Source organism: Lontra canadensis, unplaced genomic scaffold (genome assembly GCF_010015895.1).
Source record: "Lontra canadensis isolate GAN:19392208 unplaced genomic scaffold, GSC_riverotter_1.0 scaffold1, whole genome shotgun sequence".
NCBI lineage: Eukaryota > Metazoa > Chordata > Mammalia > Carnivora > Mustelidae > Lontra > Lontra canadensis.
This window is the reverse complement of record NW_022630995.1, coordinates 47,873,223-47,898,802: the sequence shown is the minus strand read 5'-3', so window position 1 is coordinate 47,898,802 and position 25,580 is coordinate 47,873,223. Positions and strand designations below refer to the sequence as shown.

The 25,580-nt window shown below is 45.1% G+C and overlaps 1 protein-coding gene across 2 annotated transcripts in view; it reads right to left on the bottom strand.

Annotated features, from left to right (window-relative positions):
• The window catches only part of CCDC149 (coiled-coil domain containing 149), a 96,086-nt gene that overhangs the window by 27,338 nt on the left and 43,168 nt on the right, over nt 1–25,580 (bottom strand). For both annotated transcript variants that reach the window (XM_032853980.1, XM_032853987.1), the window contains exons 4-8: nt 19,470–19,577; nt 4,070–4,186; nt 3,375–3,547; nt 2,569–2,641; nt 1,039–1,123 (exon numbers count right to left, since the gene is read on the bottom strand). In XM_032853980.1, the coding sequence (XP_032709871.1) occupies nt 1,039–1,123; nt 2,569–2,641; nt 3,375–3,547; nt 4,070–4,186; nt 19,470–19,577 (556 nt within the window). The remainder of the gene's footprint in view (nt 1–1,038; nt 1,124–2,568; nt 2,642–3,374; nt 3,548–4,069; nt 4,187–19,469; nt 19,578–25,580) is intronic.

The window sequence follows — 25,580 nt, the reverse complement described above, 5'->3', positions numbered from 1 at the left end:
GGCAGGCTTAGGGCGTGGTGTTTGAATGTGGCTGGCATTCCCCACATCAGTGATGGGACTGGGTCTCACCATTCAAAGATGTTTGGCTGTCCAGGGTATCCAGAGCTGAACTCACATGACTACTTCACATTTCTGGGGAGTACTGAGGTTTTCTGTTTAAAAACAATTCTAGGGTGTCTTTTTTCTAGTTGAGTGGAAAAACAGAAGTTGCTTAGAAAAGTGCTTTGGTTATTAGGTCGGCTGAAGATTCAGCACTTTTTTTTTTTTTTTCCCCTAGCCACTCCAGCTTTGATTAAGACTCCTGCATGATCGTTGCTGGTCTGTGTGGCCGACAACCCAAAACTGGGCCAGTCGCCCATGTTCAACCTGAGGCTTACGCTGAGAACTGAGTTCCCAAATATTAAGTGTCAGAAGCAAGCTCTCTGCTATTTATTCCCCTGGACTGTTCCTGGGAGATCATTATTTTTCATCAGAATCGACAAGGAGGAGGAACAGAATTGCAATCAATAAAAGCTTCTTTGAAAAAGGCACATGTTCCGTGATAAAATGATTTCAGCAGCTGTGAGACTCTTCTATTCTGGTCACAGAGGCCAGAAAAAGGAGAAACTTGGCAAGGTTGGAACATGGACTCATGGATGTTAAATCGGTGATCGAAGGAGGGAAAGTGTTCTTGAAGGAAGAGCACAGGCTAGGGGACCAGATGTGAAGGGGGTCCCGTTATTAGAAAAACGTCTAATGCAGTGGTTTTCAAAGCAGGATCCCAGAACCAGCATCAGCAACACCTGGGAACTTTCTAGAAATGTGCATTCTCTGGGGCCTCACTGTACCTAAAGTCAAAAACTCTGTGTGTGTGTTGGGACAGGGTTGGGGGCAGTAATCTGTGTTTTCAAACAAGGCCTCCAGCCAATGCTGATGCAGATGGAGGTTTGGGAAGGGCTGTTCTAAGAACCACCTTGGTTCCCCCACCACAAAAGGAGACGCGGACCCCGAACTCTGGCATTCTGTGGTTCTGAGATCCCTCCAGAGAACAAACCCTACCTTGCTTTGCAGATAGGACTCCAGTCAGCGCACTGCTGCTAGATTTACTCTGGCCTTTCGAGTTTTTCCGTCTTTCAAGAGCGTTCTAAAGCAGCATTGGGAGAGAATACAAATCTCTATCAAAAAAGCCAAAAAAAAAGAAAGAAAGAAAGCAAAAGAAAAATACCTACTTAGAGTAGATGCATGCTCCCATCAGACACACAAGACCCCTTGGCAAACCCCAAATGCTGACCCAACTTTTAAAATTCCGAGGCCCTGCCGAAGAGGTATGAAATTTATGGACCTGGTAGAGAGTTTTGTTTTGTTTTGTTTTGTTTTTTAAAGTTGGTGCCCAGCAGAATGACAGCAATTACCTTCTCCTATATATAAAAGGCACTCAATGCGTATTCATTAAATTAAGTCAAATCCGAAAGCAAGTGCTCCGTCTAATGTGTGAAGTCACTAGTTATGGAAACCCCTTCTGAATAGACATGAGATGGAGAACAGGTTTACTTTTATCTGCTGATGCCAAAAGATCACTGTTGGTCTTTGGAAGACTTCCGGGCTGGACTGGAAAAAGCCACAAATAATGAATGACGTCTGCCACGGACACAAGATAAGGAGGCACACAGGTGCTGACCAAAGTGCCATTCCTGTCACAGACCCTTACACTACAATTGATATGCGCTGTGTAGCAGTGCTTGGCACATTGAAGAACCAAATAAAGGCTGTTAAATGAATGCATACACACATTTTTTAAATGTATGTATTAATTATACAACTTTAAAAGCTGCATTCTTCTTTGGCTGTGTATGTGTATATATATACTGGTGTAAAGTGTGGCCCCCAACAGCATGGAAAAGGGAGAACAGCATAGAGACTTCAGGGAAGAAAAGCTAACGTCAGAAGCCAGGAAAACGAGACGGTTCTCCCAAGCATCTAGACTGCTATAAAACTCTACCCTCAGGAAGAGAAATCAATCTATTTTCAAAGCAGAGAAACCCAGGAGATGTTTCTAATTTTAACACTCACAACGAACATCTGCAGAAATAGATATTATCAGACTAATGGAGCTGGGATGAGTCTAAACAACAGTGGGAGAATTTAAACATTCTGTCCTTTCAGTGTGACGTGAACGTTCTTGCTCAGATTGTGATTCCCCAATCTTGGTTTCTTCTTGTCGCTCGGAAACCATTTTCTTATGGATGATTATGAGACAAGCAGTGTCTGATGATGGAACATTTTCTAGAGGCGCTGATAAGAAACCTAATTTTATGCGGACCGAGGCAGTGAAGTGGCCACGTCCAGATCTGGGCAGGCTCCATGCGCCCTGTCTAGGTGACAGCAACGAAAATGCTCTTGCAAAAGCTATTTTTGTTGTGTTTGTTGTTTTGTGCTTCATTCTTCCTGGTTACCTCAGTGAAAGCTCTTACTTTATCTGGGAGGGCAGGCGAGCACTCACATGTCTTTGGCACATAAAAGGGAATTAACACAGAATGGCATTTAGATGTACAATTGTGAGTCATTACCAGCATCATCACAATTCTCTACCTTATACTTGGCGATGTTTGATTTCAAGAGGTTGACCTCTTCGTGGAGTTGCTTTAATCGCTCTTGAAGGTACCTAGGAGAGAAAACATGTAACTAGGAAGTGTCTGGGTACAAAATAAAAAACATATAGGCAAGTAGGAGAAGAAAAAAAGAAAACAACCCGCCTCCAGAGCTATTGTGTACACACAATGCCTTCTCACCACCAAAAGAGGAGAGGAAAGTGCATCTTAGTGACCTCTTCTTAAATGGATGTAATCAAGGCCAAATATGCCCAAGTCACAGAAACCGCACTTTAGAACAGCCTTCTGCAGAGAACCTCTAAGGGATATCAACATAGTTTTCACATAATTCTCATTAAGATGATTCCACTGGGAAGGCAGGCAGGAAGAGGCGACACCAGACATAACATTAAATTAGACACACGCACACACGCACGCGCACACATACACACAAACACACACACTCTCTGAAATTTGCCTCGGGGAAAAGAAACAGCTAAGGGAATTTCTCAATTTATTTTCTTATTCTTTCCCCTCTCCTTGATATCAATACCAAGCAGCTTTCATTGGCTCCCTACCCTTCTTGCCCAGCTGGGAGGCGGGGAGGGGCGGGGGAAGGAGACAGGGGTCGGGGAGGCACGTGTATAGGGGTGTGGTGCCTTTCTGACTTTCGAAGCTAATACGTGGCATTATATCACCATGTTGGCGGTGGGACTTTCCTTTCATTGCAAGGCAGCTGTAACTTAGGCTGCCCAGACTGCACGGCCAGTGTCCTGCCTGAGTGCATGCCCGGGCCCGGCCACTTGCCTGTTCTCCATACAGAGGGCATCCACGTCAATGATGCGGTTCTCGTGCCCACCCAGGATATGGTTTAGCTCCTGGTTGAGCCTCTCCACTTTGTCCTGGTAGGAAGACCGTTCTTCTTTAACGTCCTGAAGCTCATCCACGGAGGCCTGCAGGTCATGCTCCAGAGACTCTATCTGAAACCAAGGAAGTGTCCTTACTTAAGATGTTCTTCAGACATCATTTTAGGGCCAGAGATGGAGGCTTCTGCTTTGCTGACTGTCTCTGACAGGGCGTATTCATCCCACCTGTGAGAGGAGGGAAATGAAGTCTAGGTTCTCTTTCCTGTCTCCTAACTAGGGCTCTGTACCCGTTGAGATTTTGTCTAAAAAGCATCACTCAACACTTGGGGAAATTTGCAAATTAAGGCCCATTTGTCATGTCTTGTTCCTTTCCTGTCTATCCTGAATGGGGGAAAGGGAAGATGTTTCTTGTGTTCAGAGCAATGGCACCCCAAACTAGGGGAACAGACCTTCCGGAAGCAAGGACCACAAGAGGCAGATCAGGAACTTACAGAGCAGGGAGAACGTCAAAGCATTCGACTCACACCCTCCTTGCGCCTCCGGCTAGCATCCCAGGTACCTTGCCCTCTCTGAGAAACGGGACACAGTCCAAAGGTACAAACATATCCCCCACTCTTAACAGATGTTAGCAATAACCTGTTCCTTAGCTCTTTCCAGCTGCTGAACCAAGTCTTCACGCTCATGGGCTGCAAAATGCCGCACGCCAATTTCTTCGTCTCCGAGCCTCTGTTTGGCAATTGTCATCCTCAAAAGCTGTATTTTCCATTGGTAGGAAAAGGAAGAGAGAGAGAGAGAGAAAATGTGTGTGTGTGTGTGTGTGTGTGTGTGTGTGTTAAAATGAATAGATCCAAACCAAAACCTGAGCATATTCAGCAAAAAGTTTTGGAAGGTATGACTTTTCAAGAAATACTGAGGAAAGGCATGAGACAAAGAAATGTCTTGCCAATATCATGAATTAAAGAATAAGTTAAATATACATTGTAGTTTGCACACACATGCATATACCCCTATATCCATGTACACACAGTGTAAGTCTAACGGGAACACTGGCCTGGGCGTTTGAAAGTGGAGGTTCTTTGCAGGTCTGGCACAGTAAAGAAAAAACTCTGGGTCTCTTCTACAGTCAGCAAAGACAACAAAATGATAACACAATTTTTGGAAGCATCTAGTACAATAGGCCTGTTGTTCCCACATCTTAGCAATGAGGCTATGTCATCAAGGGCCTTAAAAATGTCCCAACCAATGATCCAGTAACCTTGTTTCTGACAACCTGGGCTAACAGCAATCCCAGACATGCACCAGCTTTAGGAAAAAAGAAAAGGTGGATTGTACTCTCATTTTCAGAAAGAGCTAAAGAACGAGAACAAACATCTAATGAGCACGGGATGGCTAGCAAAATGTAGTGCAACCAATCAATGGGCTAGTTTGCAGCTGTTGGAAATAAGGGTGATGAACTGTGTAATAACACAGAACATGCTTATGATAGCATGCTAAGCGGGGAACAAAAAGCAGAAGACTAACTTTCATTTGCAGTAAAATTGAAGTCATACAAAGAACCTGTGCACAAAAGAAAAAGTGACCCAATACACCCTAATTTTTTAAAAAAGATTGTGTTTACTTATTTGAAGGACAGAGATCACAAGTAGGCAGAGAGGCAGGCAGAGAGAGAGGGGGAAGCAGGCTCTCTGCTGAGCAGAGAGCCCGATGCGGGGCTCGATCCCAAGACTCTGGGATCATGACCTGAGTCAAGGCAGAGGCTTTAACCCACTGAGCCACCCAGGTGCCCCTACCTACACCCAAATTTTTAAATGTGTGTGTTTTGATGATAGTGAGATATGTATGTTCTCTGTTCCGTACTCTATGTTCTAACTTGTCAAATAAGCACACACGACTTTCATAACAGACTTTCATTTATAGGTTTTTAAATGCCTACAGATAAAATTCCAGGCTCCAAAATGTAATTTTCCAAAGGATCCCTGCAGACCTAGAGTTGCTCCAGACTCTGGCACCCAGCTCCATGCGCAATTCCAAACCTTCGGGTAGGGTCATAATGGAAACAGTGATCCCCGGAAGATCTGATGGGGCCAGAACTGTCCTTAAGTGTCTAGCTCAGTGCCAACAGCGTGACCATGAGACTGACTTTTTCAAGTTATGGCCCTGCTTCCTGATGCTTCTTCTGAAAAGGTTGTAAGCCTGACTCCCCACCTCCTTGTAGGGTGTGTGTGGATGGGCTTCGTAGACGGACAACCTGGAGACAGATTTTTATGACTCAGCCAGCAAAGTCCGCTTGGGGCATGCTTTTCCTCACCTAGCATGAATCTTAAGGGGTTCGTGGCAGCAAAGAAAATGGATCTTCAAGTCTCTAAAGGATTTAGGGGCAGGTGAAAGAAAGTTAATAGCCAAGGTTGAATATTAACTAGATGGAGGCAATAAATACCAGCAGTCACCAAGGAAAACAATGGTGTAAACAGAAGCAACGAGCATCTACTTTCAGACGACAATGACTTTGGGTCCTTTACTGAAAACTACTCTATTGAATGTGACCAATATTTATTGTGCACCTACTATGTGCTAAAGCAGCACTGATACTGAGCAGACAATTCTCTGGGCAGCTCATGCAAAAGGCCAGCAGAGGACATAGGATACTTAGGGATGTAGACAGCTGCGCTCCATGGAACCTGATTACAGCTGATCCTCATAACTCAAGGATCCTGCAGGTGTGAATTTACCTACCTGCACATCTATTTGCAATCTCAAAATCAACATTCGTGGCGTTTTTGCATCATGGCCAGACATGTGCAGCTATGAACAGAGTTGCAAAGAATGTGACTCCTCTGATAGGAGCGTTTCCAGCTGAGGTAGAACAAAGCAATGGTCTACCTTCTTGTTTCAGTCCTCATACTGCAAACAGATGCCCCTTTTGTGGTCTGGTCATTGTCCTGTTTGTTCATGCTTTTGTGCTTTTAGTTGGTGTTCTGCTGTTTAAAATGCACAGTGCTGAAGTGATGTCTTGTGTTCTAGGTCATGAGGTGCCTGACGGAGAATTCGCGTCAGGTGTGACTTAGAGCGCTATGGGCCTTGAGTTCAAAGTACTCTGTGAACTGATTAAAAAAAAAAAAAAAATTCTGACCAGAGGCTCAGAGGAACCTAGTCTTACATTTCCTCTAGGAGCAATCTTCGGTATTTGCTAATTTGCTGTTTGCAGAGAACTTAGAGAGCAGAGCTATCTCGAATGATGTGAATCACCTGTACTGGGGGAGATGGCGTTTATGGCAGAACTGGTTAATTCAACCAACGGCTGGGATGTGAAAACATCTTCTGCATCAGACAATTTCTTGGCTCAGAACTTTCAGAACCCAAGTGGATATGCAGATAGACAAACAGCTAACCAAATGAGATACGTTTCTCAGATCAAAAGGTCTAGGAAGGAGAGGGCTCATGCCTTTTTTGGTGTGAGGCTACAGGAGGCCTTTGACACGGTGTGGAATAGGGGGCACTTTGCCTGATATGTGAAAAGCCAGACTGACAGCCTGATCTTGAAGTAATAAAACACTGCTGTGGTTTTCCATGCACAGAATGCTTTACTGAACACCTAATTTAGAATCACACAATTATGTTTGCTTAACGCCAATTAATTATTAAACATGTTTATTGAGGTCTGACAGCCATATAAGAGAGTCATCTTTTATATGCCCGATGCCTGTTATGCTTCAATAAATATGTTAACAATCATTTGGTGTTTAATATGCATACAATATTGCCTATTAAATTGCAGGGCTGGACTGGTTGAAACATTTATTTTTAAAAGTGAGGCCCACACTCGTAATAGCTGGATCATTAGTTGTTCTGAAACTCAAGTGCAACCAGCTGAAGGGGCCCAAGGAGGGGGTTGCAGTAGGGATGCAGCGGGAAGAGTTCTCCTGACTTCCAGGGCAGCAGCCCTGCAGGCCCTGGAATCTGTCTTGGTTGGGGTCTGGGGTCTGGGTCCACAGTCTGCTACCTGTACAACTGTACACAGGCCTGACCTTCCCCGAGCTGCTGTATCTTCCACTGAAGCAGTAACAGTATAGCTTCTGTGGGGGGAGTGGGGTTGGGGGGGCAAGCGGGTGCTATAAGCATGAACTGAGAAGGAGTGCAGGTGGTTTAAGTGAGCATTTAACTCAGGAGTTCAAAGATCGTGCTTGTCAGGAAGAGAGCAATGGAGAAGAGAGGATGAGTGAGCACAATGTTTTCAGTTGGGCCACTATGCACCCCTGCTTTCAGGGTCCCAGACAGAGGGATGTGGGAGGGTGGCTGCTAATACATTCAGACACAAGCACGTTGTTCATATTTATCCATACTGCCCGGTTCGGGAACCTAAATGCCACATGCCCTGAACTTTATGGACAATTTAAGGGACCATCAGGGGAACCAGGGCTAGACACAAGTTTTTGCCTGTCACGTGCTGACTTTAGGATGTAATCCTAAGAGATGGTGGGATTTTTCTGCAATACTTAGCACAGCCCCTGGAACACAGAATGTGTGCACTGTCAGCTGCTATTATGATTGTTACGACTGTCATCACTGTCATCCTCCATGTGAGTGTCCCCATACATACGCCCCTCCAGGGAGGCCCAGTTTTTCTTCCAAGCTGAAAGAAGCAGACTGGAGCCAACCTTATCCATACACTGCAGGCAATGATGCTAACGTCCCACCTTGGAAATGTCATGAAGCAACTGCTCGGGCCACTTAATTCCCCCAAATGGGGCCATCAAACCTCCGTGGCCAACCTCCCTGCGCCAGCCTGAGAAGCGGATCATTGCCCCATAAGGCTCATGCACGCCACCAATAGATGTATTCATTTGCTGATTTAGATGGAAATAAACATTTATGAATGAATTATGGGTGTGAGTTGTCAGCTTATGGCTGAGGAGCAGCTGCAGCTGGGATGTGGCTGAGGGACACGGCCACAAAACCATGTGGCAAAATGGCTCTTGGGTGCCCCTCCTCCACCCCGCGGATGGAGTCCAACCTCTCTACGGAGGCCTTGTTCAAACTCTGGTCCTCCTTGGGGGCCCCCTGTCGGAATGACTCACTCCTTTCCAAGATCTCTTCTCAGCCTTCACCCCTCAGCCCTCCACATCCTCTCCTCATCTGGTCTTCGCTTGCCTGGACCCGTCTGCCCCTGTCGATGGTGACAGGTAGCCGGGGCAGGAACGGCTGCTATTCGCAGGTGTTACCTGTGTTCAGACCCTGGTGCTGCTTATCCTCGTCGTGCCACCTTGTGTTAATTCATCCAGGCTGCTGAAACAGATTGCCACAGATTCAGTGGCTTCTAAACAACAAGCGTTTATTTCTCGCCATTCTAGAGGCTGGAAGTGCTAAAATCAAGGTGCTGGCAGACGTGGTGTCTGCTTCCTGCTTCAGAGATGGCCACCTTCTTGCTGTGTCCTCATGTGGTGGAGGACGTGACTGAGAGGTAGAGGCTCCCATTCATGAGAGCGCCTCCTATTGACCCAATCACTACACAAAAGCCCCACCTCCTGCTACCATCCCATGGGAGGTTAGGATCCCAACATACAAATTTGTGGGGGGACACAAATATTCAGTCTCTAACACTCCGCCCCTGGTCCCCTGAAATTCATGTTCTTCTCACATACATAACATACTCATTCTATCTCGACAGCCCCAGAAGTCTTAACTCATACCAGCATTGACTCTGAAGTCCAAAGCCTCATTGAAATGGCACCTAAATCAGATATGGGTGAGACTCCAGTCATGATTGGTCCTGCAGCAAACCCCTCTGGCCATGAGCCTGTGAAACCAGACAAGCTGTGTTCTCCCACAATACAAAGGCAGGACAGGCAGAGGACATTCCCATTCCAAGAGGGATAAACAGATAAGAAGAAAGGGGTGATGGGTCCTAGGTAAGTCTAAAACTGAACAGAACAATGTTAAACCTTTAGGCTCCAGAATCATCCTCTCTGGCTTGATGTTCTGCCTTCGGACCCACCAGGGATGACAACCTCACCCCCATGATTTGGTAATGCAACCTCATAGGGCTCCCTGCTGGCCGTGCAGGTCTGGGTGACCCCATCCTTTGGAACCAGGCTGCTGGGACCCCAGGCTCATGCACACCAGGCCAACTGGGTGGTCTCTGATTTGTCTTCATATTCATTCTTTCATTGTTTTTAGAACAACCCCTGGGTCGTGTCTGAGCTGGCTGGTCAGCGCTTATCTCCTTATCAAAAGGTCACCTGGCCATCCCCTTGGTGGTCTCATTTGTTCTACAATACAGATAGGCTGAGGACTTCCAAATCTTGCATTCTGGGTTTTGCTTAACAACTCCATCTTCAAGTCATTTCTCTATTGTATTCTATAAGCAATCAGAAGAAACCAAGCCATGTCTCCAATACTCTCCGTAGAGATCTCCTCAGCTAAATACCAAATATCATTGTTCACAAGTTCTACCCTCCATAAAACAATGGACTCAAACACAATTCAGCCAAGTTCTTGACTACCGCATAACAAGGAAGGCCCTCCCGCTAGTTTCCAATATGTTCCTAGTTATTTACGAGGCCTCATCCATGGCCTTCACTGTCCATATTTCTATCAACGTCCTCTTCAGGATTACTTTAGTATTCTCCAAGAAGACATTCTCCTCTGTTCTTCCTGAGTCCTCGCCAAAATTGCCCTTGATGGTCCATTCACAGCAATGTAGGCTTTATCTAGCACACACTTCCAAACTCTCCCAGCCCTACCCATTATCCAGTTCCAAATTCACTTCCACATTTGTTACTTGTTCTAGCAGGATCTCGCTTCTTAGGACCAACTGCTGCCTTGGTCTGTTTGGGCTGCTATAAGAGGACACAATAGACTGGGTGGCTTCTGATCAACAAGAATGCATTTCTTATAGTTCTGAGGGCAAGGAAACTCATGCTCAAGCCACTGGCGGATTTCGTCTCTGCTGAGTGCCTTCTTCGTCATTCACAGACAACCATCTTCTTGCTGTATCCGCACTTGGCAGAAGAGGCCTAAGAGCTCTCTCTGGGGTCTCTTCCATGAGGTCATTAATCCCATTCATGAAGGCTGAGCTGTTCACCTCTCTAAGGCCCCACCTCTGGATACCACCCCAGTGGGAGTTAGGTTTCAACATAAGAATTTCAGGGGGATACCTTCAGTTTGTAATAAGGATAAAAGCTATTTTGTAGACAAGACAGCTCTGTATGGCTGCCCATCCTGTGCACTGCACAATGCCAGCTCTCGGAGGAGAGTGTCTCTATCCTCATAAAGTGCAGCTACAATGCAATGATGACTATTGATGTAAGTCTCCAAAGAGCTTTAAAAGTGCAATCCCCAGTTACAGTTGGTATGGTTACCGTTCTTAGGCAGAGACTCTATTTGTCAGGTTATGGGGAAGATCAGATGAAAGGATTACTAACAGGAAGTGTATGCTAGCCCTCCCTTCCCCCCAGTTCTGTGTTCTGCTGCAAATAGCTCACCTAGGGAGAGGTCAGCATCAAAAGGCATTTATTAGACATTCAGCTGGCATAATGCCATGCCTGCCGACTTAATAAACAAGGCCCTGCCTATCTTGACTTTTCCTGTTGGTTTTCTCCATATGCTCTCCAACTGCCCTCTGACCTTTTTGAAATACCCTTGATAAAATTGGACATAATTGCTTAAAAAGGCTCCAGTTTGCAACTCTACTGTGTACACCAGAGTCCAAATTCCTGGATCTATAGGTCAATCCAGTTCTAGCCTTAAACAAAAGAATTTGTCACTAAAATAACCAAACCAAACCAAAAAAACACAGTTGTTTTCATTGTCTTCCTCCCAAGGCTCTGGAGATCATCACATGCATTCATTAGTGTGTATATCAATGTCTCCCGGTTAACAAGCACCCAACTTGAGCCAAACAATGTGCTAGAAGCTTTTCTGACACATCATATCTTCAGTGGCTTTTCACTGCATTGGAACAAATGCCAGAGTTTTTAGTTGGGTTGATGAAGCACAACATGAGGACATGAGCTGCTCCCCACAAGCCTCCTGACTCCATCTCCAGCCACTTGCCTTTTTTCTGTTCTCTAGCCTGTCTGGCTTCCTTTCAATGCCTCAAACATAAATGCTTGTGCCTGCTCCTGGACCTTTGCACATTCTCTTGGTCTATCCAGAACCCACTTCCTTTCTGTCTTCAGGTCTCAGATCCAATGTCACCTCTTCTGTGAAGTCTTCCCTGGATACCACCATGAGAGCCATTCACCCTGAAGTGGCTCCTGCTCAGACCACCCAGCTCTACTGTCTTCATCATACCTACCAGAAATGATCTCATTCACCTCTCATGCCATCCCCACCAACAGCTCCACCATAGCCAGAAGCTCCCTTATCAAGTGCTCTGGAACATCTGGTACCCACAGCGGTGTCTAGCTAACTGGAGGGGCCCTTAAATACTTTTTAAACATAGGAGGGCTCTCATTTGATGCTTCCCATGATTCCAGGAAGAAGACACTGTCATGTCCTCTACAGGAGAGACCCTCCCACCCCACAGAGAGGCTGACGCAGGCTCTGAAGCCAAGGCTCTTGCCCTGAGTCCACACTGAGTTCAGTGAGTCACAGTGCCCCCTCTCTGAAGGTTGCAATCTCTTATTGCTTACAGGGAACACAGGTGGCTCTTCCCACACCCCAAGCCCTGGCTTCAGTGCTTACAGACATGAATCCAGAGAAGACCAACGAGGTACCCTGTGACATACTGTTGTATCTCCATTCTCTGATGAGGTAAAGCAACCTGCCCACACCATAAACCTGGCAAATGGCAGGGCTGGGAGGTCCACCCTGGCAATATAGGGTTGTGGAATTCATGTTCCATCACCTCTCTCCACAACTACGGCAGCAACTGCACAGTATTCCCCAGGGGAGTGTGTTCTGTGACAAGTGCTTTATGCAACATAACTTTTCATATTTAATTCTCATAAAAGGTACACTGGCCTCCCTGCCATGCCTTTATCGTCCCAAGCTTGTCCCAGTCTCAGGGCTGTGCACCTTATCCCTTGGTAACCTGACCACCTCCCACCTCCCACTCTTCAAGCTTCTCAGCAAAGGGCCTGTGAGCAGATATGCCTTCCCTGACCACCTAATATAAATAGTGTTCCCCTTCTGCCCTGGTTGTACCCCATAGTACTCTAAGTCATGTTTTCACTTAGCATTAAATATCCTCTGACATGTCATACTGTATCTCATCAAATATAAAACTCCAGGGGTGCCTGATTGGCTCAGTCAGTTGAGTGTCTGACTCTTGATTTTGGCTCAGGTCATGATCTCGGGGTCATGGGACTGAGCCCCACCTTAGGCCCTGAGCTTAGTGCAGAGTCTGCTGGGGATTCTCTCTCTCCCTCTCCCTCTGCTCCTCCCCCTGCTCATGCTCTCTAGCTCTCTCTAAAATAAATAAATTCTTAAACAAAAAAACTCCATCAACTTTAAGACACATCTTTATGTACATCTAAAAGGAATAAAAATTGTCCATCGTAACAACACAATACCACTGATTATATGTCAGAGATGTTCAAATGTGAAGACCTTCATCTCAGAATCTATGAAATAGAATATATCTGTTTAGTTGATTACTGTTCATCTATCCCTACTAGAATGGAAGCCCCATGAAAGCAGGGACTCCCTGTTTATTTCCCCCTCTGTAGAGCCTGTAGTTGGGGCCTCAGTACAGCTCTGTTGAAATGATTTCCACTGAGCTGTGCACTATAAGGCAAGTACTACTGTCATCTCCACTGTGCCAAAGAGGAGAACAACTGTGACAAAGAGAAGTCAAGCAGGTGGCCCACGAGCACATGGTTAGGAAGCCCCTGAATTACCGTCAGCCAGGTCAGTACACGTCAGTCTCAGAGCCACAGTCTTTATAGGGCCCCACCGAGCAGCCATAAGGCGCTTCAATGTCCTTGCTCTTGAGCGTGATCTGGATGTGACGTGCTGTAGAAGGAGTCTTGGGCCACTATCTCTCAGAACCAGTTCTCTAGGAATCACTAAACTCTACGCTTAAAACTAGTAATACACTGTATGTTAATGACATTGATTTTAAATTTAAAAAAAAGAGAGAGAGAGTAAACAATACTTGAAAAAACTAACAAATAAGAAGTAAGTTACAATGCCTGGTCTCATGGGCCACCCGAGCTACGCACTCACCTGAGGTGGGACGGGCTCCAGTACGGTCTCTGAGACCCAATGTGTCTAACTCATCTGACAGTAAAACCTTAGGGAATACTGATCTGCTCTGACTGCTTGCTGAACGATCTGAGCATTGTCTATAGTTCATAGTCAAGATCCCAGTTAGAGCAAGATATGCTGGGGCTGGAGCCGGTGAAGGGCCCTTATCACTCATTTCAATTCTTTGTAATTAATTTCTATAATGCCCCAAGGTAAGAGCTTTTCATTAGAGTGCTCTCTTCATTTGGGTCTCCTACAGACTGGGACACATCTCTCTGTTCCTCTGAAGCATAAAGAGGAACGGTTTACAAAGAGCTTTCTGATAACTCATTCCGGACCATTACAAACAGCCACAGCTGAGCACTCTTTTCTTTAAAAAAAAAAAACAAAACAAAATATACTTTAATTAGTCACCTGCATACTCCATGGTCTGTCTTTATTGGTTCGTGGCTTTGACTTAATTGGTTTGCTCTCTGAATCCATCCAAAAGTCCCACGTCAATAGAGGTATGTTCACAGAAGGGCCCTATCGTTTTATGGTGCCAACGCCACATAAAACAGAGGTGCTTAAAGGCCATCAGCTGGTGTAACATAAAGCTCATTATTAAGGGCAAAACCCTGTTTTTATGCAATATTATAAAGAGCTACATTTCAATTGGCCAGCAGGGGCCCAGGAAATTCGGATGCGGGACACTGTTAGGAGATGCTGTCCACCCGAACGCCCTTGCTTTTGAATACCTTGCATTGCACTATTGTTCTTCTGCAACAAAGTGCCATAAGTTGTCACATGAAGAAAAAACAAAAGCAAGTGGACAAGAAAACCGAGTTCTGGCTGTCTCACTGGGAACATGAGTTCCTGTTCCTGGCATGCTCTGTTGTTAGGTGCCTATTCTACAAGGGGCACACAAAATGCAAGGAAGCTTCCAGGAGCTCTGCACCAAAGGAAGCATGCCTGGTGCTGGCAAAGTCTGGGGTGGTTATAAGGAGTGCTGAGTTTGGGGGATCCAGAGGCGAGGCTTCTCACCACAATTTCTGTCTCTACTGGGAGGCATGTACCCAGTTCACTGGAAATACTTGATCAATAGGAAGGAAGACCTGAGCTTCCTGGTAGAACACTTGCACAAGAGAATTCTAAGCCAATCTGGCCCCAAGTCATGCTAAGATAACAGCAACATTTACCCTTAGTGGAACACTTTCTGGGTTCCAGGCACTATGCTACACCCTTTACAAACACGGAGTACTGCACACACACACCCAATCATTAATTCTCCTCGTCCTACTTTCTTTTCTTCCCAGCGCTAACTTCTATCTGATGATCTTGTATATTTTATTTTCTTACTGTATCTCTCCCCAACTAGAATATAAGCTCTGTGAGAATGGGTACGTTGTCTTTCTTATACCTTGGTGTATCCACAGCTCCTAGAACATTAAGCAGGGTATGTAGCAAGTCCCCATTTATGTGTGGATGAATAAATGATAAAACCTGTCAACAATTCAATGTGAGATATGATCGCTCCCATTTTCCAGATGAGGAAGCTAAGGCCTGGAGAGAAAACTGACTTGCTCAAGGCCATAAAACAACCACTGGCAGAGCCATAAATCTGGGCCGAACAATTTCCAAAGTTGGACTTCTTAAGACTATATTTCTCTACACCACTTGACATTGGCAAGGCTGGAATTGGTCTTTCCTGGAGTCCCAATCTTCCCAACTCACAGCTCAGTGCTTTCATGTTGTGGCCTCATGATTTGTTATAAATCAACAAAGCACTATCAGCCAGCCTTCCTCTTTCTGAGAGCTGGTCTACCAGCTCACCTCTGGCTATCTGACCCAAATGTGCTCTGCTAGGTTTGTTGGTGACTCTTACTAATCCTTAAATTCTCAGAGAACCCCTTCTTCCCCCTGGTCTTCTTTCCCTAAATCCACTCTTTTAATGCCCAGAAAAGAAGCAGGCAGTCCTCTAGGGCAGGAAGGAAAGCTGCATTTCTCCTACTGGGCTCTTTTTCAGACTTGAGGTCCCAGCACTGTCTGGGTCTTTCCACATAATTGGTCCTTATTCTGCACAGACTGACACCCTGAGAGCCCAGGGCAATCTACCACCCATGAAAAGCTTTTCCCAAGGTGATTTGTGGAGATATGAGTCCTCCCTTCCCCACATGCCTCCTCTTTCCTCATTAACCTTTCAGAACCATAATTATCAAGGAAACGGAGGATGTCTGGTAAGTTTCCCTCCTCATGCCTCTCTTCTAGCTTGTACTGGGGGTTTGTGTCCACCCAAGAGCTCCGAGAAATTCTTGGGCACAGTTCAGAGAGATGGCAGGTGGTATTTGATCATGGGACCCCCCCACCCTATCCCGAACCCCACCACCACCCTCACAACCCCATGGGAGGGCTAAGCTGCTTGTAAGCCAGGGTGGCAACAAATCTTTCAAGAGGCTGTTTGAAAATGCTTTATGGCACGTAGGGTTACAAGGCTCTAGCTGAACAAATGGAAAAATTAGTCTACCTTAAAATATCCAAGGCAAGTAATTTCCTATCACCTTGTTTCTTAAATGTACTTAACATCTAGAATCTGGGCTTCCCAAAATATGGATAAGGGTCATCAGTTAAAATGGCAACTTGGAGATAAAAATCTTCTGCTTTAACAGTCACTCATAAAATGATGCCATCGGCCCTTCTGTTTGGAATGGTATGGGCTGGGGGAGGGGTAGTCCAATAACATCAGATACTAAGTGTTCTTGAATTTCACAGGCTTGAGGCAGCCTATGGGCAGGACTTTTACCCTGAGTCCACCAAGGCTCAGACTCAGACACTGCTCTCTCCACAAGGGCTTCCCAAGGTCTCACACCTAGGGTTTGCTTTGGTTTTATTTTTTCTTAGATGAAAGTTTGCTTTTTTAGCTCATTTCTCCAAATTTTGAAACTACTTCTTGGCCTGTGAATGGAGTTACTGGTGACAACCACAGCTTATTTTCTCAGTCTGCTTATTTTCTTATATTCTTTGTCCTTTTTGTTCTTCTCTTCCTCTTTCTTGAACCTTTGGCTCTTCTTTTCCTTCCCTTCATTCTCTCCGTTTATTCATTCACTCATCTATTCCATTCCATTCCTTCAATTAAGATTTACTAAGAAATGTGCATGTACCAGGAACTAAGAGTGCTAATTCCTAGCAATAAAGCCCAGTCAGGAATTCTGCCTGCAAAGAGCTTACTCTTGGGGCGAGTGTGCCATACACGTGCATGAGCAGAGGGGAAAGGGCGGAGCACTGTAGGCATGCACAGGACCTGCCCCTAAGAGTTGAAGAAGGCTACATTTGACCTAAGACTGGAAAGATGAACCAGAGTTGGAGAGGGAAGTAAAGGGAAAGAGTGTCCCAAACAGCGCCAGTAGCAGGTGCAAAGGCCGAGGCATAGGACAATAAAGTTCAGCAAAGGGGCTGAAATTAGTGTTGTTCACTGAAGCATGAGGTGACTAGTGTCAATAGACATGGCTGGAGAAATCAGTTAAGGGGCCAGATACTGGAGGGCCTACCCACCATGGCAAGGAGGTTGAACTGGATTTGGAAGGTGATAGAAATGTTGGAACAGCAAGTGACATAACGAATTAAACAACAAAAAAGAACAAATGAAGGATTAACCCATTCTTCACCACATACCAAGGAACAGGGGCTCTGCGTTTCCCAAGATGCCTGGTGTCATTATCAAATGAGTCATCTGGCCCTAATGTTGACAACCGGGGGTGGGGGTGGGGGGGAGAGTGGCTATGACTCACAGGGATCTGAAAATAAATCAGCCCTATAACTATAGATGCAAATGAGAATAAATGGGTTCTCTGGGGCTCACTGCAGTTGGTCTTTTTTTGAGGAGGGGAGGCTGGATACTGAGATACGGGGCCTGCTGAACATTGTAGCATCTTCCCTGTACCTTTCGGCGGGCGAATTACTTCACAGACCATGAATATGAGTCACTAAATTCTAAACCTTGGGCAAGAAAACAAAGTTTGATAAATCTGTCCAGCTACTGGAATAAAGACCCAGAGTGCAAATAAATCAAGAAGTTCAGACTGTGCCAACACACAAGGAGCCCCAGACCTGTGCTTAGGGTGACACGTGCATACATACGCACACACACACTCAGTCCTGTACACACTCACACATGCATACACACATACTCACATACACACACGCCCTCCCTTTCTTTCCTTGAAATACCAGTTGCAAATGTCGATTCCCATGTCTAAAAGGTGTCAAAATTAAAAGTGACCAAAAGATGAGGCAGAAGTATATTTTGGAAAGTTGGGGAGGTGGATAGCTCATTTAAGGGGGAAAAAAAGAGATAAGGAAATAAAATCAGTCAAGAACCATGAATCCAAAAATCACATCTTTTCAAAATGTTCTAATATTTATTATATATTCTAATATTTATTATATATTAATATATTATATAATATATAATATATTAATATATATTATAAAATATTAAGAACATTTTGTGGATTTATTATGTCTCCAAAATTCCTGTAGTATTTTTATGGGTTTAAGGGAAACTACTACACACATCTCATTTCATTCTCTAGAAAACCTTGAGGAAGCGACTAAGAAGGTCTGGCCTTTAATTATGAACCAAACACCTAGGTTACAGAACTTAAATTCTTGTAATGGTGCATAAAACCACACCAGAGCCCTGATTAGCTTGTCCAGTATTAATTAAAACCCTTCTCAGGCATTCTCTCCCACCCCCTACTTCATGACCTGGAATAGTCAAGCCTAATTTTTTCCAAATATATGTAAATCCAAGGGGTTTAAAAAAAAAATGTAAAGGCTGATTAAGTGGAGAAGAGGCTATGCAGAAAGACCTCCCAGTTGGTCCTCAGACTGAGCCTCTCAAACCAGCAGCAGAAAATCCTCTCTGATCTTTGATCATGGAAGACTTCTCTGTATAACGCAGACTCTTGCGTGCATTTTTTAAAGAGCCAGCACCTTTCAAAATGGCGTCTTCCACGAACCAAGAACTCCCAGAAACAGTGAACATCACCATCATTTGTCAAGAAAATTTGGTAACATTTAAAAGACATTTCCCAAGAAAGGACCTCCTCCCTGCCATGGAGTTTTTTTGAGTTGAACTCCAATGGCCATCTCTGTGAGGAAAGCTGCCTCTGGCAAGGAGTTGGAAATGGATCTCTTGTGGCAAAACAGAAATTTTTTCTGGTGGGTGGGGAACAGAATTAAAACTTTGATAGTTTTTCTTCCTTTTCTCAATTGTACTTTTGTTCACAGCTTCAGCTGGGAGAGAGAGAGCACACATTTAGTTTGGAGTTTATGAGTTCATATTTTATAATTAACGTTGCCAACAGGGGAGTTTGATTAATACCACGCAGTGGATTTTGAGCAATGTTCCATACAAATTGCCAAATTTAGCAATAAAATAAATTGGTTATGTGAACGTAATTAGTAGGATGACTACTTAAAATTCAAAACTGAATGCGAATAATTCCAAATCATCTGAGCCACAAATCCATTATTTGTAGAGAAGGGGGAAAGCATAGCATTTTGGGTTTTATTTTGCCCTCAACCGCAATGTTATTCACCACCAAGCTGAATATAATGAAACTTCCACAGTGGGTTGTGGCAATATTTTGGAGCAACCCAGAAGCACGTACATACGTGTGAGCACACACACAAAAGGGATGTCATAAAGATAAGAAATGCTAAACTGTGACTTTTCACTGCAAATGTAAAAATCTATAACAAATTTCTCAGCAAATGCGGCATTACGTTTTTCTGATGTGTTCCTCATAAACCTCTAAGCACACAATTACATGGCGGAGCTTTTCCCTTTAAATATTCACAGTACCTTATTGTCGCCCTGGACTTCTGCAAGCCTTTGCTGAAGTTCTTTAATTTCTTCTCCCAGATGTTTATTTCGGTCCTGAGAATCTCGCAGTAGTTGTACAAGATTAGCCTGGAAATGTCAACATATTATAGAATACAATCAGAAACACGGGAGTGGATCAATGTGGGGCTTTGTTGGGCTTGCCGAGGCCGGTGCCCCGGCCGAGTGGAGCCATGCAAAGCCCATTAGATAAATGCATCCACGATCGCAAGTGTACACATCACACCATGACAACTGCATGGTGAGGGCAACAGCACTGGCTGTGAACCTCAGCACGGGGAACTCCTTTGTTTCCAGAAGGGCACGAGGACAAGGAACGGAGGGGTCAGTCATATTCGACTTTTTAGAGAAAAAACATTAAGGGCTCTGCGCTAAAAATCTTGCAAGTGGATGTACAGTTCAATTATAAACTTGAGCCATCAATACAGGAGAAAGCTTCATTTCCTTGTTTAGATAGTTTTCTTCCCCTTCAAATAGAACTGGTTTAGTGAGCTTTTCTTTGCTACCTCAATGCCCAGAATTTTGATCACGCGATGAGTTTGCCAGAGAGGGGACGAGGAATGAGCAACCACTTTAGAAATCAGGGTCTAGAGGTAATCCAACAGTCCCGGGCTGGGTTGCTCACCTCTTTATTCCCTTCCTCTGGTCCCGTGGTACCAGGACAGTTCACCTGCCTGACCCAGGTTCATGACATCATCCATTCATAGGCTGTGCCTCCTGCTCAGACCCAGATCCCTCTGGCCCATATGGCCCACTCTCTATGCACCAGCCTCCCCACCTCGAGCCAGCTCCACCTCACATCATCACTGCCCCCATCCCCAGAGCATGTGAGCACCTCTTACCATGCCCCCACCCCTTCCGCAGGTGCCCTGAGCTTGGAAATGGCGGTCACATGACTGCTTTTCGTGCCACACTCTTCCCCTTTTTGCTAGCTGTTGCTTGCTCTGGTTCTTGCCTTGCTTGTTGCCCTCTCCTCTAACCTCAGCGAGAAGACTGCAAGCAATGGAAAGGCAGAGATGCTGTTCCTCCTTTCCTTGGCGTCCATATCTGTTGCTTCAGGAAGGGCTTGTGTTCCAGCAAATGTTTTAAAAACTCATGATGAATAAATGAAGGAAAGAAGGAGGGACAGAAGCAAGCAAGCAATGACAATATGGCCTGTGGGGAAATCATTCAGAAATAGTTGGAAGGGGGATTTTTAAGATTATTGTGAAGAGTCCCTTCATATTACAGCTGAAGAAACCCAAATGCAGAGGCATTAGGGGACTAGTGTAAGTGTAGTGGCCAAATCTCCAAGCACCTTAATGCTAATACTTTTGGGGGTGCTCCTGGCTGGCTCAGTCGGTACTTTTGACTCTTGATCTCAGGGTCATGAGTTCAAGCCCCACATTGGGCATGGAGCCTACATTAAAAAATATATATATATTTTTAAATTCTAATACTTTTGGGAATACTCAATGTCAGCTCCTAAAAAAGGAACGAAGGTGGAAAGATAAAAAAGTTAAGCCTTGGTTTGGCTCATCCCTGACTCTGCACTCTGTCTCATCTCCCATGTCCCATCTACTGGGGATTAGGGTTGTCTCTACCTTCAGGTTCTTCCCGACTCTGGCTGGGCACCTCCCAAGTTTACTTCCTTGCTGTTGTCCAAGCATACCAGGCATGCCCCCATCCTGGTGCAGTTGCTCTATATTCTCTCATGGGAATGCTCTCCCACCAGAATACCTCTTGGCTCCCTCTCCCTTTCACCTCTTCAAGACTTTGTGCAGAAGCCACAGTCTCAACAGGGCCTACCTGAACCACTCAACCTAACACTAACTCAATCTAACACTCAATCTAACACAGCAACCTGCTCGCCTCCACCCTGATCTTCTAAGCCCCTTCCCCTACGCTATTTTTTTCCTTTGTAGCCCATGCCATCTTTTAAGATATCATGTGATTTATTTCATGGCCTCCTGCTTACTACTTATTTCCTGCCTCTCTCTACAAAAATAGAAGTTCCAGGAAGGGCAAGGAATTTTGTTCTCTCTATGATCTACTCCAAGCACCTAGTAGATGCTCCATAAATATTTTCCAAACAAGGGACAATATGTTGAGTCTGGAGATTGTGGTCTCAGCCTAGGGAAGAATATGGAATATTAACAGTATGTACCAACACTGAAGCCAGTGCTGGGCACAGAGTCTTGCATGGAAACCTGACTCATCCCCACTGGCTGGATTTAACCAAACCCTGTATTCCTCAATCTAATTTTCAACCTTCTATGTGCGAGGTTCATATTTTAGAATAGCTGTATTCTGATTTTCTCAGTTTTCCATTCTTATCAGATAAAATTTGGTGAAGGATGCAGAAAATTAATTCCCATCTTACACTTAAAAAAAGCAAAAAAAAAAACCAAAAAAAAAAAAAAAAAACAAGAGACACTGTGACCAAATGACTATTTCTGGAAGTTTTTAGAAATCAGATCAATTAAGCTGGATCCCAGTTCTGCCACTCAAAGGGCTGGCTGACCATGGATGAAGTACTCGACCTCTTGAGTCTCCCCATCTGAAAGAGCAGCTGCCCACACATATCTCACGTGACCATGTGATACCTAAATAGAATAACGAACACAGGACAACTCCCACAGTACTTGGTATTTGGTAGGTGCTGCTTAAAGGATTAGCTCCTCCTGACTGTGTCCTTCCAGTGGCCCCAACTCAACCACTCAGCGAATGGCTGGGTAGACACGGCCGAATGCCTCCTCGGACACAATTAGCTCCTTTGTGATCCTGCCCTTTTACTGCTCCTTATTCATCCATTTGCTTATACAACAAATATTTATTGAGCACCTACCATGTGTTTTAGACTCTGGATATACAGGACTGAGCAGGACAGACAGAATGCCTTGCCCTTGTACACTCCCATCTGAATAGATGATATTATATTACATTAGTTACATTATGTTGCCATAAAATACAGAATGACCTAGTACTTGAATGATGAGAAAAACAAAGTGGGCAAAGGGAACAAAGTGTGCCAAAGGAAAGGACCACATTTAAACCAAGATTTAAAAAAGCAGAGAGAGCCAGCATGAGCCTTGTGGATGGGAGTGGGGAAAGTTCCCAATAAGGGAAAAGGCACCCTGCTTCTCTCACTCCTAACACATCCCAGGATTCTGATTCCCGATTTCCAGTTGGAGAACAGTTCAAGGCCACAAGGACAGGCTGACCCCAGGGACCAGAGTACAGTGATGATTTAGCTCTTGAATTCCCTTTCCTGGTTTCTCCCCTCTATCTGCCACTCTCCTTCCTTAGCACATGGTAGCACAAGTGGGCTGCCTCTGCTTTCTTTCCACGGAACCCCAGAACATTTCCCAGACATGAGCTCAGCTAGCATAATCCCTCCCTCACAGACCAGAGGGACTGGCCCCACGGAGGGGCGGGGAAGCAGCGTCTCAGCACCCCCTCTGCAGGAGACACAGCAAAATTCACCTTCACGGCGCCTGCCTCTTCCTAACCAGCAGAAGGGAGGCTCAGGAACAAATGCTTGTAAGAGTGACAGCGAAGGGGATCAAGAGGACACTTATCAGGACAAGCACTGAGTAATGTATAGAGTTGTGGAATCTCTATTATTCACTGGAAACTAGTATAACATTGCATGTAAACTATACTGGAATTAAAATTAAATTTAAAAAAGAGTACCTGTGGAAACTTAATAAAAGACACACCCCCCCGACCCCGTATCTGCAATGTCCTTAACCTTTTCTTTTCTTTCTTTCTTTCTTTTTTTTTTTTTTAAAGATTGCATTTATTTATTTGAGAGAAAGAGTGAGCGACAGAGAGAGAGAGCAGGATCAGGGGGAGAGAGAGGGAGGGAGAAGCAGGCTTCCTGCTGAGTGCAACGGCCAACGGCAAGCTTGATCCCAGGACCCTGGGATCATGACCTGAGCCACAGGCAGACACTTAACTGACTGAACCACCTAGGTGCCCCAGTCTTTCCTCTTTGAATCAACAGTGGCTTGAGCTCCTCAGGTAGCGGGAAGACCCTGATGTTCCGTCACCAGCCTCAGGTCGTAGCTAAACCAGTACAACCCAATCCATCCATGGAGAAGGGCTAGTCCTCTACCTCCAACCAGGCACAGAGCATAACTTTTGTAAAATACAATAAAAATCAATCACTAGAAAAGTGAATTTGGGCGCCTGGGTGGCTCAGTCAGTTTAGCATCTGCCTTTGGCTCGGGTCATGATCTCAGGGTCCTGGAATCAAGTCCCATATTGGGCTCCCTGCTCAGTGAGGAGTCTGCTTCTCCCTCTTACTCTCCTCTGTTTTTTCTTTCTCAGTAAATAAATAACATCTTTTAAAAAATGAATTTAAACGGCATCAGGGTAAAACCCCCAAGTGTTTGGTAGAGTCAATCATGCTGTCAAATCGTCACAGAAGTTTCCGAACACCTCCTCAATTTCTGTGTTTATCATGGGCCGGAAGCGAGCTGCCTGGCTCCCGGCATGGTCCTGGGGCCTCACTCTGAAAAGCCCCGAGCTTGGAGAGCTGCCAGGTTATTTAGCTATTAGCACAGGGTGGGCACCTGGTATTCACATCACAGGTTCCAGTGCTATGGGAAGCAGAGGACAAGGCTGCTTCTGGAAACAAGGATTTGTGGAGCCAGTGATGCGACTGATGACCATTATTTACTCTGCAGCCGGCTGAACAGAATTCTACCAAAATAAAGCCAGGCATTTCCATAGTGGCCACAGACTGGTGGTCCATTAGGAGCGCAGAGCCTCCACGCTGGGTTTGAGTAAATCCACCAGTGCTTTGAAACCGACCCCGCCGTCGGGTACGGTGGGGGAGGCGCCCGGCTGCAAAGCGCTCGGCTGTAATTTCACATTTCCCAGGCTGGGTGACTTGTCAACACACACTTCTTTTCCATTCAGTCTTTTCAGTCCTTCCACCTCCTCGACTCCAAAACAGTAACTTCGGGAACTGGAAAATGACTGCTCTGATAGGGTACCTAATTCCTTGACATATACCTTAAAGAGGGAAAAAAAAAAAAAGAAAAGAAAAGAAAGAAAAGTAGTCCATTTCAAAGCACTCGAAATAGAGGAGAAAAGTTCACACGATTCTTTTGACCAAAAATAACACCCATGACTCACACACGCTCACTCTAACAATCCATCAAGCTAACACGTGGGGTCTGCTTATAATTTATCAGCTATGCAGGGCGTTTTGTCTCTGTGTTATTGAGAAGGACTCTGGGACCATCAGCTGGCTGGCAATAGCCACACTATGTAAAGGAAATGTCAAAGAAAAAGTGGCAGACCACCTAACCCTGGGAAGGCTTTTGCAGGGAAGGAAAACCAAACCGATCTCTGAGAGATCGTTTCCTCTAGATCTCTGGGGCAGGAGCTAACATAAATAGCAAATCGTAAAAGGGTTTAAAAGCTCTTTTAAATATTCAGACCTAACCAGGGCCCACAGGAAAGGCTGACATTTTAGCTCTGATAACAGGGGAATGAATACAGTAGCATGTGTTGTAGGACCCATATACTGCAGTGACTCTTTCTAGCTGCAAGTTCATGAACATCGTGATTGGGAAGAGAGATGAGCAGGATTGGATGGGAACGTCTCTGGGACATTCGAGGCCAAAAGGATTCAGACACACCTTCGTTGAGGAACAAGTCAACCCCCAGTTACCCAGTAATGTCTATAGAGATGCACTGCCAAGGCCAGCCTGTGGTGTGGGCACCATGACTCTCATGGCAATTCTCTCTGCATAGAGATGAAGGCCACAAATCCTGATGGTTATTGTGGGGGCAAAGATCTGGAAGGTGTGAGAGCAGTGGGATCTCACCCCAATCTTTCACCTTCTCGGGGGCAGACATTCTCACTAAGACAGAGAGCCACATGGGCCAAAGGAGCCATTCATCCAGCTTTCTTCCAGTCCCACCACATCCTAGGCTCCAGTTCTTGCCTCAACCACTGGGTTTTGATTCACCTATAAGTGCCATAAAATATGTCAGAACAGTTTATACTCTAGATGCAATATACTTTTTAAACTTATAAGAAGTGATGGCAGGGAGATTTTAAAAAATCAATGA